The sequence below is a fragment of the Temnothorax longispinosus genome, chromosome 5 (genome assembly GCF_030848805.1).
Source record: "Temnothorax longispinosus isolate EJ_2023e chromosome 5, Tlon_JGU_v1, whole genome shotgun sequence".
In the NCBI taxonomy this organism is placed as follows: Eukaryota; Metazoa; Arthropoda; class Insecta; order Hymenoptera; family Formicidae; genus Temnothorax; species Temnothorax longispinosus.
In genome coordinates this window covers 18,784,754-18,800,074 of record NC_092362.1, presented here as the reverse complement: position 1 = coordinate 18,800,074, position 15,321 = coordinate 18,784,754, and the positions used below count along the sequence as shown (strand labels likewise).

Below are 15,321 nucleotides of genomic sequence, written 5' to 3'. Positions count from 1 at the left end.
AAATGTACTGAGTTAGAAATGTGTCACAATACATACAAATATCGTCAAAATTATTTTATCATATAAAGGATAATAATTTTATCAGACAAAGGCATAATTACTTCGGCATTTCCATCCATTTGACTGGCTAATTCACTAAGGACCACTTCCCAAATATCCTGCAGAACGCGATTGAAATTTGCGGCTAGCAGAGCCGAGTTAAGTGCTACTAGATGAACATCCAGGTATTCTACTAGAGGTGTGATTGCTTCTGTAGTTGGTAAACTGTCAGGAGACCAAGCCAAATGAAACATCGCCTTTTTCAGAGGTGGTCTCATCTATATAAAACAGATAAAATAAAATTATTGTTATATAATTGCGAACAAATGTATTGTCCAGGTAGCTAACATTATTTGTCGTCATTTTAACATCAAAATATCGGTAAGTAAAGTCAACTTGCTACCTGGATAGGTACTTTGAAAATTTTCCATTATAGGTATATTTTCGTTGCGTGTAGTATAGTATACTACAGTATGATTAGGATAAAAGTTATAGTTTGCAGCTTTTCAATACGCGTTTGTTAACATAGCTACCAATAGTTACAGCGATATTATCGCGACAGTAATTATGCTTGCAAACTAATAAGCGCCAGCGACGTTTTAAAACTGGAATGTAAATTACGTTGCGCTAACTTGGTGACCTTTCGAAAAGAGCAGCGAGATACTCATCTAGAGATTGCGATAGTAAAGGAATTATATATAGAATATATATAACACAGGGTTGTAAATTATAAAATGAGTTGCATGATTACTTAAGAAATCCAATTTAAACTTAAGCAAGCAATCTTGATTTTTTAAAATTTATATTAATATTTTATCTGAGAGTACCTTTGCTCCGATTCTCGAAATTATCTGATTTATGAAGAGTAACATTTGTCCAGGGGTTTGTTCTAGTGGTGTTATCATAGTGTTTCGCCATTGTATTCGAACGGATTCGCCCGCTTGAGTCTCCAAAGCTGTTAGAATCTGTTCCACGCGAAGTTCCTCGCCTAGGTCCAATAACCATCTTCTCACATATTCGAGACCATTGACAGCTATGCACATCTGAAAACGGAATAAATTATCAATTAATTGTCGAGCGTCGAATTAATAATTATCAGTACCCTCATATTTCCTTCACGCGACGCAAAAGGGCATTTCAATCGCCATAAGTCTTGCAGTATTATCGAAGATGAAAAGAAAGTACCAAAACTTTATAATAAATTTAGAGAGTTTATTATAAAAGTAATATACCATATATTTCTTAACATATATATGTCTTAATTATTTTATAATTTATGAATCAAATTACGATCATGACGAAATATTTAACAATGCCTTTTAAATAAATCTTCATTTATGAAAGCTTTGATTATTTCTTTATTTATAATATTTTCGTATATTTTATTATGCTTTGAGATATCCAATATCCATACTGTCAAGCGCTGGAAGCTTACCTTACCTATACATACATATGATTGCTTTATATGTATATAAAAGTTATATTTTTAATATCCATATTATATATCCGTTTATAACATATTATACATTTTTCTATTTGCTTTTTACATAAATCAATGGATTAGTAGAAGTTGCATTACATGTCGCATCATGCTCCGCTTGTCGTGCAAAGTTGTAATCGCATATCTCATATTCTCATAGTTTAGCGAAACTACTTTGCGAAGCAGGAAGTGTACTACTGTTTGTGTACTAAAGCGAAGCAATCTCTACCTGAGCGATTACCTCATCTGTGGTCTTATATGGTGTTTGCTCTTCATAATATCCGCTATCCGCCAGTTTCTGATGTGTTATCTCTGCGTAATAAGCCGCGGAGCTGCATATCGCCTATAGCAAATAGCGGTTTGACATCACGTTATTGCAGTGGTATTACAACATCATTAAAATATACAATAATACATTTTATATCTTTTTCATTATTAGTATATTTCTATATTAAGAGAACCATTGCGAATAAGGAGTTTCACATAAAAAAAAAAAAACAATTATAAATTACTTACATCGATAACTTTCAATACAAAGTTATAAGATCCAACTAGATCCGGCCATGCCAGTTTTTTCCAGAATTCTTTAATCTATAATCAGAAAAAATATATAATTATAATTTTTTTAATAACAGAATCATGACTATTACAGTGATCATTTCGTAATGTAAATAAATAAGGACAATAAAGAAATTTGATGAAAGAACCTGATAAAAGCACGCAGTGGCGTCGATTGCCGACGTGCAGTGTTTGACGAAATATTCCCCGGCGCAGATCCGATCGAGTTCCGCGGCTCTTCGCACTCTTTGGATTGCCTTGAGTTTCGCCAGATCCAGCCATTTGTCGATAGCTGGTCTAAACCACTCGTAATATTTGCAGATTGCCAGAGTTTTATGGTCCGATTGCGGCAAATTCTCCTTCATACTAGAAAAACAAATTTTATACAAAACCACAATGTTACATACTATATTTTTCACTTCTCCTTAATATAAAATAAATGCAGTGTAAATGCAAGAAATAATTAATAACGAGAAATAACGTTGCTTTTTTACGTATGTAAAAATGTGTAAATTAAAAATTATGTTAAAAAATATTATTTTTATATGTATTTAATTATAATAATTTCATAATAAAAGCGTTGTTCAAAATGATTCAAAATGTATTTATGTGTTAACGTTATAAAAATGAAACATTGTAAGTCATAAAAATTTTATTATGATAATCATATGCTAACATCTATTTCAAAAGGTGATCTTATCGACATAAGAATTAGCAAGCATAACAGATATTTACTTTACAAAGTCTTGGAGTGCCAGGTAAAGTTCGAATATCGGCGTTCCTATCTCAGCACCGGGTGGTAGAACATATTCTTCATCTCTGTTTTGACCGTGCAATTGCAGACAGGCGGTGGTGACCCTTGCGCCAAGCTCGTTATGCATCTGTAAAAGTGATCGTTCCAATTAAGCATGATCTGTTCGATCGTGCAGACAGACGCACAAGCGGAGAAAATATTACTTTTAATAATTACTTTATTTAAGCTATTATACTATTATACAATGCTATTTTACTTTTTGGCGCAATATTCTTGAAGCATTGTGTTAAAGTTCGCCAAATTTCTCAACTAACTAATTAAATAGCCATTATAATCTAAACTTTTTTTTACTAAAAAAGTGAAATAAAACCCTGAAAGAGTTTAATACATGCCTCTTTGTGAAATATTGTGTACATATTTGCTTGTAAAATAATTCATACACGATCCAACATTTTGTCTAAATGTCAGTTACAAAGAAACAAATTTACAGAATAGTATTTCTATTTGTTATAAATATTTTACTGCAAATTTATATTAATTTTTATTTCATATTTTTACGTTTAAATATATTCAACAGTGATAAGACAAACTATAATATTTTCCAATAAATTATTCACATTCTAATAACATTTTGTTTTGAATGTTTTGATATTAATTAAATATCCTTATGCTCTTTATGTTATATTTTTTAATCATTGGATTATAAGTATATTTATACAATAATTCAAGATAATAGTGAGAGAAAGAGAAATTAACATATCTTCTTATACAGATCGCATCTGTTTGCCGAAAAATGTTTAACCTGATATAATGCATAGAAAATGCATTTAAAATTAAATTTCGTTGAGGCCTATTTTATGCGCTACGTCGTATCATATACTTCACTCGGCGCAACAATTTGTTGGATTATATATGCAACGTTCAGACACCGCAAGCCTTAGCGGATTTGCATTCTCGGCGAAATTTATATGTAAAGCTATTAAAGTTCAATTTCGCGTGTTTGTGGTAAAATCGTGTTACACGCTAACGTGCGATCCTCTGCGACTTTATATTCAAAAAAGGTCTCGAGAGAGATGCCGGATGTTAGTCCCGGCGATGTAGTTAACAGGGATAAACGGGAGTTGTGTCTGTACACGCAGAAGATGGTCAGCACTGCAAAACTTTTCGAGCGTCTTTACGCCCTTTATGGTAAACTGCTTAGAGAACTATATAGCTGAAGATAGCATTATGTTCGGAAAGTTTCAGATATGTTCATCCTTGCGATACATTTGTACACAAATTGCCCGGGAGGGTTTTCATAATCAATTTCCAGATAATTAGCGCGTTTATCTAGTGAAATAAATGTACAAGCGAAAAGACACGCGATTCTATTAAGAATTTGTGAAAGTCTACGATTAATTAAATTCGTTTTAACTCGGTGTAATAGAATTTCTTGACGATGTAAAGAAATGCGGTCGGATCGATAAGGAATCGATGAGAAATGCGTCTTACGATCGAGCTTTCTGCTTAAAATTTTTCGCGGTAGAAGTCAAGTTTACACCAGTAGTTACGCAAAACTTTTGTGAGGAAACCGAAGTTTTATGGCATCTACGGAAGAAATTTAATCAGAACTCGCGAGACGTCGGATGTCGAAATCGAAGATGCGCGAGAGCATTCCTGAAAGTGCAAAAAAGATAAATTATGTGTCTTTTATATTCTTGTTCGTGTTGCAAAAAAAATAAATTACTTTAAGAAGAATTCCATAGTTATAAATTCTTAATTATTTAAATTTAAGATTGACTATAATAAATTCTTTTTTATTTCTATTCACGTACTTTTCCATTTAAACTAATTTTTTGCAAAAAAATTATTTAAAAAATAAATCTTATTTATTAAATTATATTAAAATGGGTATTTCTAATTTGATTGTTCTGAATTTATATTAAATATCCTAAATTTAAAATATATGTTGTGTATAAAATTGTACTACTAAGTAATATAATTAATATAAAAAATAGTTTAACAAATCTAATCATTGTTTTATATAGTATTTATCTCAAAAAACACGTATACAATTTCCTAGAAATATATATTTGCTATTTATTTTAGTTTATTCATTTCTTGCTGAACAGTGAGCAGCAAGTACAAATGTATTCCTCGTGATATGTAAAACATATTCAAATATGTGACAAACTAATTGATACGTGATGACCTGCCTAATAATAAATTTCAAGTAAGATATAAACAATATTTGAGCAATACCACAAAAAATAATACAATAATATTAAAAAATTTATTTACTTCTAGCAAACATATTTTATTGTTAAAATCAAATTACTTTGTATTTAAATACTTTAAACTTTGCAAATGCTAAAATGACCTACGTACAAATTTGAGTGATTTCGGAAAACTACAGTTTTAAGTAACAATAATTACCATCAAACCTACTTTCTGGAACGATGTATTACGTGTTGATTTCATCAAGCGTAACCAGGCAATCATGTGTAACGAGAAATATATCTGTACCGCGGCTAAAAGTAAGTGCACAGAGGCAAATGAGTGGTGCGTCATTTGCTGAATTGGCGAGCGCATGCAATCGGTACGCGTCAAATGCAGCTGTGTTTTGCTAACGATCCGGATGAGCGCATGCAATTTGCGATTTTTACTCACGAAAACTACGCGATTCGAGGGTATCATGAGGAATATGCACTAACGGTCGGAAGTAAAGAACTGGCAAATGCTAAATAGCATAAGGCAGTAGGGTGCGTCATAGTTTTTCTTTACCATACTATCAAGAGAGCTTATAACTCAATTAGAAGCTAACTTGCGTAAAAAAAAAGCCAGAGATAAATCCAATTACTGTATCATTGATGATAAGATAATATTAGAACGCGCGTATTTGTCATAATTCGTATGCTAAAATTAATGAGATAGATTTTTGAAATAATATTAGAACATTACAAAATATATTTTCCATATTCGTAGTATAAGTATAGTATAGTAACAATAATTGGAATTATTTTAGTCGGTACACTACTGCCCATTTTGTGCATTTTGCGAGTATTCTTTTTTTTTTGTATTTATGTGTGTAGAAGTTGAAAATGTGTGCTCTGTCCTCGTGTTAAAGAAACTATATGGAATTTCAAATACTATAAAGTCGCGAGCTTAAATTGCCAATCAAAACAGAGATTAATCGCCTCGAAACTAATGTATATATAATAGTATATACATACAATAAAATATTTTCAATAATTACTGGGTTGATAACGTCTATTTTTTAACTGCATACTCATATAATCATATTTGTTATTTATTTTTTTATATAATACAACTACGCTATGCGCAGTAATTAATTCTATAGTTAATATAATGACTTTTTGCCATTGTTATTAATATAGTAATTAACTTAAATATTTTTAATGGCTATGCAGATAAAAATGCGACGATTTCAACAGGTTTATATTATGCAGGAAATTCAAAGTAATAGAAAGAAAGAGAGAGAAAGAGAGAGATAGAGAACTATAGAGACAAGAGTAAAAAAGAGAAATAACAGGAGAGAAAGAGAAAGAAAGTTTAATATTTTGTGGTGGCGATGAAAAAAAGTACCTCGGAAGTGTTCTCCATGTGTTTCGCCACGTGTTCCGCCAGCTATGGACAAACATCTCGTGTACAGTAAAATCGCGCTGACCTGATGGACATTTATAATTTGTCGTCACGCTTTTCACCCAACCTGGCCCCTTCAGGTCACTGCGACTTGTTTATTTACAGCGTGTCCGATGCGACCTTACCATAATTGTAATTATTTTACAACTTACTTTTATTTCCCTTCAATTATGCTCGTTATTTTGTACATATTACAATCTAACACATACTTAGTCTTTAATCGCCATTCATATCCCCGTAAAGCAATATATCGTAAATTTGGGACACTCTATATATAAACAATAATATGTATTGTCATCTCAATGCAAAAACGTCGACCGAATTTATTTCTAATAATTTTGATATATTTTGTCCAATTCAATACAGTAGCTTAAAACCAGAAATTCGGTTGAATTTCTCTTGAACACATTCTAATCAGTGTTTCTTAAATTTGATTGTATAGCTTGGAAAAGAATAATTAAAATAATCTTCTTTTCACCATGAGATCTTTTTGTATTCGCAAGCACGATCGACGTCTCGAATAAAGCGTTTAAGCCAAACATAGCACATCCAGCTCGACGACACAGTGAATAAAAAATAATGATGTGTTATGTGACAGTGTGTCTTTGACGCGATATTGTTGCAAAATCACAAGTAAAAATCTATTTATATAAATATTTTTTAATAATTTATTCACGAGAAACGTCTCTGTCATTTGCATTCTTACCAGTTTTTCCAGTTGCTTGTAAACCGCTGAGAAATATGGCACACCATTCGTGCTGAAACATATAGGATTAATGTGTTACGATTCGGCAGATCTTTTGTTATATCAAGATAATATATTTCCTAAGCACTGCGAACTCTGAGAAAACATTGTTAATTACAAAACATTGCTAAATACATATATTACCAAAGATATAAATTAAAATAGACAAAATGACTAAGCGATTTAGTACTTTTATATTTACTGATAGAGAAAATTCCTTGCATTGATTATTTCTTATACTCTTTCTTATATATATCTTTATGTTGCCTACTAAAGCAGATTTCAGAAAGACTTACCCTTCAAAGAGACAATTGTAATATAAAAGCCCCTGTTCTAGATCGACTAGTAATGCAGTTACTAAGTTCGTAAAATCTTGTAAAACTCGATCGATGTCTTGATCAGGTTCTTGATCATAGCACATTGTCTGTTGTCTGGTATCTTCGTACCTGCAAAATTAAAATTAAGCTTAAATAAAAGTTGCATTATGTTTATATATCGATTGGCCTCATATTGCTTTCGAGTTTTACTCTTTTATAATTCTATTATTATTATCTTTTTGCCATAATTATTTTAATATGTATAATTAATTTACAAATAAAAATGTTTGCATATATATATAAGAAAACAAAATAAAAAATAAATTTTATTTGAAAAGATATTTTATTGGTTTATTACAAAACACCTCTACTTACCATTCCAGAGTTCCTTTTCTAAGAGCGGTAATAATTTCACCACGAATTTCCTTGTTAAAAGGACAGCAAGTTCGGAAAGCCTTCATATTTGAGAGAAGCCCCAAACATCTGCAGTAACATTAATTGTTATCGTATAATATAATTTTATATGTTAATTAAATTTTAAAGTTACACAAAACCTTTATATTTATTCATCTAATTTATCATAATTAAGTTTTTATTGTTTACAAATTGTAAAGTTTACAATTATATATATGTATAACAAACTATTTTATTTTAATAAAAATACCTAAGTAAATAATCCAGCTTCGATATAGTCGGCCTATACAGAGGTGGATACAGTACCCGATGTTGCCCAACTTTTTTCAAAGACACTTCCAAGAAATCATTGAAGGAATCCGCTAGACACTGTTCTGCGTCGCGCGACAGAGTTTCAGTATGCCATCGATTGTCAAGTTCCTAAGTTTGAAATAGTTTAAGTTTATAATTGTTATTTAATAGTTTCATCAGTGTAAGATGGCAAAATGTAAGTTGCTCCGATGACTAAAGTTACCTGCAGAAGACGATGAAGCATCCGTGGGTCGACGGCGGGCTGCCGGGAACTTGCCACCCATCTTATCAAAGCCTGCTGCAACTCGGTGACATCACCTTGCACCGCGTGTTGATGTAAGATTGTCAGCGCGGTTTGCGACAGTTCTCCAATAAAGTCTTCCTGAAAACCGCAAGTACGTATAAAGTCACATGTCTGATTAGTGATTCCTAGAGAGATAATCAATACATTGTAAAACGCTTCATAATTTTTATGCACGTGTCACTATAATTTTACATTTTGAATATCGAGAGAAAATATAAAATTTACAAACTTATCTATTTATTTCTTTTTTTTTTTTTTTAAGAAACACTTTATGATAGCAGTTTAAAATTTTATAACAACATGCATTATGTAACATGCAACACATAATTTTGTATTGTATATCTAATAAATGCACTATACCATACTATAGGCAAATTTACGTTGCTACTGTGTTCAATATATGATGTAACATCTTTTGCGTTGAGTCTAACGTGGGTTTCATTAAATGTTATGAAGGTTATGCGTACCCCTTGTTTGTTCATTTCATGATTAAGGAAAATTGTATACAGCCTTTCCTGTTGCCTCAGCTCGCCCCAATTATCCTCTTCTGACGTTCCGCGGTCCTCTCTTGTAGACAGCCATAATTTCAGACGGATTCTACCCTGAATGTTACTCCTTTGTGTCCGCGCTTCAAGTTTATACCATTGATCCACTCCAGTGCTCGGAATCTCCTACAGAAAGATAATATGTTATTAAACAATATTCTAGAATTTTATTTTCAACGCACAATTCTCTTGTCACCAAATAGTAATTATTATATTATTCAGATTAAAATATATAACTCAAAACAGATTCTATACAATCATTTGAAACAAATAAATGTTGGTTCAAAACCATCAAGATCTTTTCAAGATGATGTTAAAAACTTAATAAACATCTTCAGCCAGTTTTTAGATTTTAAATATTATTTAAAGAGTTCATTATTTTTTTCAAATTAATCAACATACTAGAGATTTCTATTGCATTTACAGAGTATTAAGCTAGTTCAATAATAAATCCATTGTAAATGAAACAATTACCACTAGAGGGATGTTTACACAACCTAGGAAGTCATCCTGACTACCGGATCTAGCACTTTGCGCGATTTGCTTGAAAAATCGCCCGAGCCCTTTGACACCTCGTACTTCGTTGAGTTTGATAACCGCGTCAAACACCGAAGACTCGTCATCATGGTCCCTGAAATCATCAGTGCAAGTCTCGCAAAGCTTGGTTCGATTTTGGGAAAACATCACATATTCACATAGAAATTTCAATCATCTCCTTGCAATTATTATAAACTTTGTACAATTTTCAAGATATTATATCGGTAATCTAAAAGAAAGTTATTATACGCAAACTCACCATATGTCCAAATGGAGAATGTCCGTGTTGACGTCGTCAATGTCGCTGAAACAGGAATCGGTGTACGGTTATGCACGAGTACACGGATTTGCAATAGTTAAATTAATAAAGGATCGCCATTGCGAGAGCCAATTACAAGGGGATTAGGCCCCAAAGTTTTCGCTTACAAACGGAACTTCTCGTTCCAACGCGGACTCAAAGTATGCGGCTTCACCGAGGTAGCTCGTATAAACTTCGCGGGTAGAGCACCGCTCAGAGACTCGCGGTGTTCCCGCCTGCTGTGCTCCTTGCGCTTAAATGAAAGCCTGAAACTGATTTTGAATGAACAATTTAATAACAATTTAGTAACGTGATTGCCAACATTCCAACAATTCGTTCTAACATCCAATCATTTAATAATCTCCGATCACTAAATTTTGTTGTTTCACTTTTTCAGCAAACTTACCTCTTCCGTCTATAGAGACGAAAGTCTCTAGAGACCTAGTACTATATAATTAACGGTAGTAAATAAAAAAAAAACTTAAACGAAATAAATGTTATAATACAACCTTATAATCTAATATCTGCGTCTTTAAAGTTTATATTCTGAGCGGATTTATGGCACAATTTCTTTCGAAGATAGCTTCGCACTTTCTATAAATCTTTCTTTCTTATAAAATAAACTTTAAACTACATTGGAATTATTTTACAGTTGTCTTGTATCAATTGCAGAGTACACGAATCTATTTTATCCACATCCGCATTGTAACACAATAATCTTGGAAATTGGAATTTTGTTGCTAATTAGCAAATTGTGTTGCTGTTAGGAGATTATAGAGTCTCAAGTTTTCCTCACAAGGCTTCCAGATCTTCTATGCCAATGTGCAGCATTACATCCGCTCTCGCAGAATCCGGATGGAATTTCACGCGGTTAACGAAGGGCATACATAGCGTACGACACCTCGTATAGACGTCGCGCGTCTCGTTGCAGCTGGTGACGCACTGTTCGCTCTCGTTGCCGCTGCATTAATCACTTTACTTATGCCACCAGGTGGCGAACGGAACAATATGGGAAGATACACAGCAAAATGGGCTTGCTCTCTCAATGCTCTTGCCCGTTCTCCATCCGGAGAACGATGCTCACCCGCTCGCAGAACTTGCTGTATCCGGCGTGTGTCCATTGTACATCGCGTCGTATTGTCGCAAATGTCGTCGGAGTTAGAGTATGGTAAATGCAACATGTCATCGCGGATTTGTAATATTCTAGATTAGCATGTCCTGATTTCTTAGCCGTAATCTTCTGTCATTCCAAAAATATAGTAACGATTACAGTGCTTTAGACGTTCTTTGTCAGAAGATGCATAAATCTAGAACACCGCGCGATGATACTATTAATCTATGTAAGATTCATATTTATGCATAAATTTATAACGATACCAACATATAGCGTATCTATAGATCCATATGTTCGCACAGATATAATTCGCAAACTCACAGATTCTTTTTTAAAAGTTAGAGACTGAATAAAATCGTTTCAAGCACAATCTCTTAAGTATAAAAATATCGTTACACAGACACATTATCTATTTTTTAATAATAGATATTAAAAAAATTCAAGGTTTTACGGAATTATAAGAAATCATGAAGCAATATTTCTTAATTGACTTATTGTAAGCGATTCAGCCTTTCAGTTGAGCATTACTTTCTATGATATTAATTTCTATTTTCGAGTGTACATTTATCTTCAGTTGCATGCCATCAATTTATCATACCGCTGATAACGTTAGATATGGCGCAATTTTTTTATAATAAACGATATTTTCGAGAGAGCATTTCGACAATCGCATCATTAATATCAATCATTAATATCGACCAATAACATACATAACGATTTCTCAGAGCAGAAGATAATTCGAATCAAAGGGGAAAGTTCAATTCTACGTCTACAGTATTGACATATTTACGAGAAATAAAAAATAGAACTTCCATAGCCGTGGGCAGTAATTTTATTTCGAACGATTAACACAATATCTGTCACCAGAGACTATAGATTAAAAATCTCCTGGATAATCCTAAACTAGATGTGACAAGATTTGCTCACATCATCTAGTATTTCTTATTATAATAATTAATTGCCAAACAAAAACTGCAGAAATTATAACAGCATTTTTACAAAACGTTTACGTATTCTCGTATTTATACGGCACGAGGATTTCATTAATCATTTCTTCCGTGTACTTTCACACGTCAACTTACCTGTGATGCTTTCGAAGTTTCTCATGATGGGAGTTTTCGATCTCACCGCCGTCAGAAAGGGCGCGAATTGCTTGCCTCGGGGATGCCGGGGGTGTATGCGGCGAATGCGCCGATAAATTCGTTTGTGGGCTTAATGGTGCACCTGCGTTGCCGGGTTGTATTCCCAGCATGCAGTAAGGATCGCTGAATCCTAAAGAGCATGATAATACTCTTTCAGTAAAAAGAGCTTTGTGCAGTCTGTACGTGATTTATTCTGCCAATTATATTCCGCGATATTTTCTGATTAATATTTTAATCGTAAATTTTGTAGCAAATGTGTATCTTCTCGCAACAACAATACCGAGTGGAGGCAATTTTTACTGTAGCGTTTAAATTTTTTCGTATAGAACTAAGTTTTAGCTGAGTTAAAATTTTATTAGGGTATAGTTCTAACGTCTTTAAGCTAACCATGGAATATGGTTTCGTTATTTGTTTGCTGCCGAGCTTAATAGTTCCGAGAGGAAAGTCAGTATTTTCACTCGCGTGTAACTCGAAAGTTAATCGCAGCTCGGAATGCAACAGAATTGACTGAACCTACCGTTGACGTCCTTTGCCTCGAGTCCATCGGCTTCGATCACCACCACGCTTAGCACGACAATAGGTGGCTGCAACAGTTAAAAAGTTTTATTTCATCTAATTTTACTGCGGCACAAATAATGGTACTTCGACGATACATTTTTGTGGAAGAGCAGTTGGCAATATCGCAGTGTTTAAGAAGAAAGTTAATAAACGAATATACCTTTTCTTCCGAGGCAATATTGAGATATCGCCGATGCTGATCCTGCGGGACTCCAAAGGCTTCTTGGGCGTATCTATACAAGTCTTCCTTGTAATGCGCGTATTGTCCTGTACTGGCGCCCACAGTGTTAGCAATCGTGTAAAGAACTTCTATGTACAATTGCTCCATCTAGAAAATACATACCAATTTTTTGGTAATATTTCGCAGATAATAAATTGCTTTGCCATTTTATTGCACAATTACTATTATTAGAAGAAATTTATCTAGCAAAATTATGAAAAACAATAATGTTAAACAATATCAAAATGCTGTAAGTTCTTTCAGAAATAATTAATATATAAAAAATTGTGTTTGTGAAGACGATTAAAGATTTCCTTTGTCTAGTTAAATGATCGTGTTTCTCTGCTCCTTTTTGCAGGAATTTAAAGCAATATGATATTCATTATACGAAGAAGAATACAAACTCATTTTACAAGAGATAGGATATACACCCAAGAAGCATCGCGCTCTCGTAACTTGTCCAATATCGTGCCGTTTAATTCGATAAAGTGAAATAAAAATGCACCCTTCGTTAAGATAGTAAAAAATTATTAAGTTTTTAAGAAAATATTAACAAATAGATCTATAAAAAATTTTTGGAAAATATGTTTGTCAGTAAAACTCACATTATATATTTTTATTCTATATTCACATTTTTACTATAATTAATTAGTATTTAGAGAAGCAAAAAATAGTTTATAAATAATTCTTTCAAAAAAGCCCAATAATGTTGATAGAACAGATTTTCTGTTCCATATCATTTCTCGATGTGTGTGTGTCACGAGGAATATTCCCTCTCCTTTCTTATTAACAAAAGCGACAACACCGGATTTTCGCTAATTAATCTCTTTTGAAGCATACGTAGCAACCTTTACGCTACATCGTAAGTGGAACAGACAATAAACATAAAAATTAAAAAGAGTCGGAAACGGCAGGAATATTGTATCCAAAGAGAACGGAAGAGAAGGGTGTGTTAAAATGATGAGCAGAGCTTGACACGAGAACTTCGTCGAAAACTCGCAAGCTCTCATGGAAACGCTATTTACTTAAAAGTGTTTTTCCGCTTGGATATTTATTTTACGAGAGAGTCGGGAGCTTGCAGCACGATAGTGCGAAAAATTGTGCGGATATCTAGCGACCCGCCGGGAGAGAAATACACATATTTCACTGAAGATAACGGATACATAAGTTTACAACGGCTAAATTTGTAACCAATTCACAAATCCGGAAACATATAGATCTATAAATTCATAAGGATCCATAGATCCGTACATTTACAAATATATATAATATTTAGAACTTATTAGAATTTATATATTTTCGGAGCGCGATAAAGAGACAAGTTTTCGTGTAACTATCAAATAATCTTTATTAACATGGAAAACTGTTCGTATTTAACATTGCACTTAATATTACGTCTCCGTATAAATTTAAATTAATAATTATTTCTCTGCATAGATATAATTAATAATTATATCTCTATGCGAGAATCTCTCTATGCAAATTGAATTTCGTTCGATAACGTATTTTCTATCAATTTTATTAAATAGGTAGTTACGCCAACTAAGTAAGTAACGATTAAGGAATTACAGAGCGATTGGATTTAAAATCGAAGTTCCGAGATTTGAAATCGGAACGTCGAGTTGGAAATAGTCGGGCTTTATTCATCCGCGCATTACAGTCGGTAAATCGAAATGACGACGTACCTACTCCCATTACGGGTTTTTCTACCTGTTAGTTCGATCGGCGAACGAGCCCGCCCGTCTGACTCGCGCGGCTCGACAGACTTTATCTACTTAGAATAATACTTCAAACGGAACCGACGTACTTAACTACTCGTCCACATGCAAGGCCCGTTGCAACTAGAGTGACGTGTGTTAAATGTAACGGCGTAAGCCGCACGCGATTCAGTCGTAGCGCGAAAATGTAAAAAATTGGTCGTCACTTGTTTAATAACAACGTTAAAAATTTTACTATTTTATAAATTCAGAATTTATAAAATAGTAAACACTAAAAAACAAAAAATATTATAGCTTGCAGAAATTAACAGAAGAAACGGTTTAAAAAATAAAAAGTTACGTAAAATTTTGATAAAATAAATAAAACTTGTGTATGTACTACGTAGAAAATAAGTAAAAATGGTTGCATATGACGAAACGATCTCTTTTACCTCTTTTTTGCTAAGCCGATATGGCTGCGAAGTCAAACTCGAATTTCTGGACGGCGGTGGCGGTTCCTTCGCTCTTGCTTCCACTTCCTGACGAACAACGAGTCTTCGATTCTCTTGTTTCCAAGATAACGCGGTGAAACTTTCGAAAAAGGATCCATCTGTTTCTTGAACACTATAATTAAGAGACGATTCAATTAAGTAAATCAATAATTTG

The 15,321-nt window shown here is 33.2% G+C and overlaps 1 protein-coding gene across 3 annotated transcripts in view; it reads right to left on the bottom strand.

The window, feature by feature from the left end:
- Window positions 1-15,321, bottom strand: part of Unc-13-4a (BAI1 associated protein 3) — a 75,323-nt gene that overhangs the window by 2,670 nt on the left and 57,332 nt on the right. Inside the window, exons 4-23 of one of the 3 annotated variants that reach the window (XM_071779875.1) lie at window positions 15,108-15,279; window positions 12,899-13,066; window positions 12,698-12,764; window positions 12,121-12,310; window positions 10,053-10,196; window positions 9,886-9,930; window positions 9,564-9,720; window positions 9,012-9,215; window positions 8,464-8,622; window positions 8,200-8,369; window positions 7,911-8,018; window positions 7,515-7,664; window positions 7,180-7,231; window positions 6,417-6,458; window positions 2,813-2,958; window positions 2,227-2,443; window positions 2,036-2,110; window positions 1,749-1,862; window positions 867-1,082; window positions 102-317 (exon numbers count right to left, since the gene is read on the bottom strand). In XM_071779875.1, the coding sequence (XP_071635976.1) occupies window positions 102-317; window positions 867-1,082; window positions 1,749-1,862; window positions 2,036-2,110; window positions 2,227-2,443; window positions 2,813-2,958; window positions 6,417-6,458; window positions 7,180-7,231; window positions 7,515-7,664; window positions 7,911-8,018; window positions 8,200-8,369; window positions 8,464-8,622; window positions 9,012-9,215; window positions 9,564-9,720; window positions 9,886-9,930; window positions 10,053-10,196; window positions 12,121-12,310; window positions 12,698-12,764; window positions 12,899-13,066; window positions 15,108-15,279 (2,812 nt within the window). The remainder of the gene's footprint in view (window positions 1-101; window positions 318-866; window positions 1,083-1,748; window positions 1,863-2,035; window positions 2,111-2,226; window positions 2,444-2,812; window positions 2,959-6,416; window positions 6,459-7,179; window positions 7,232-7,514; window positions 7,665-7,910; window positions 8,019-8,199; window positions 8,370-8,463; window positions 8,623-9,011; window positions 9,216-9,563; window positions 9,721-9,885; window positions 9,931-10,052; window positions 10,197-12,120; window positions 12,311-12,697; window positions 12,765-12,898; window positions 13,067-15,107; window positions 15,280-15,321) is intronic. The other 2 variants (XM_071779876.1, XM_071779877.1) reach the window with 2 other exon arrangements.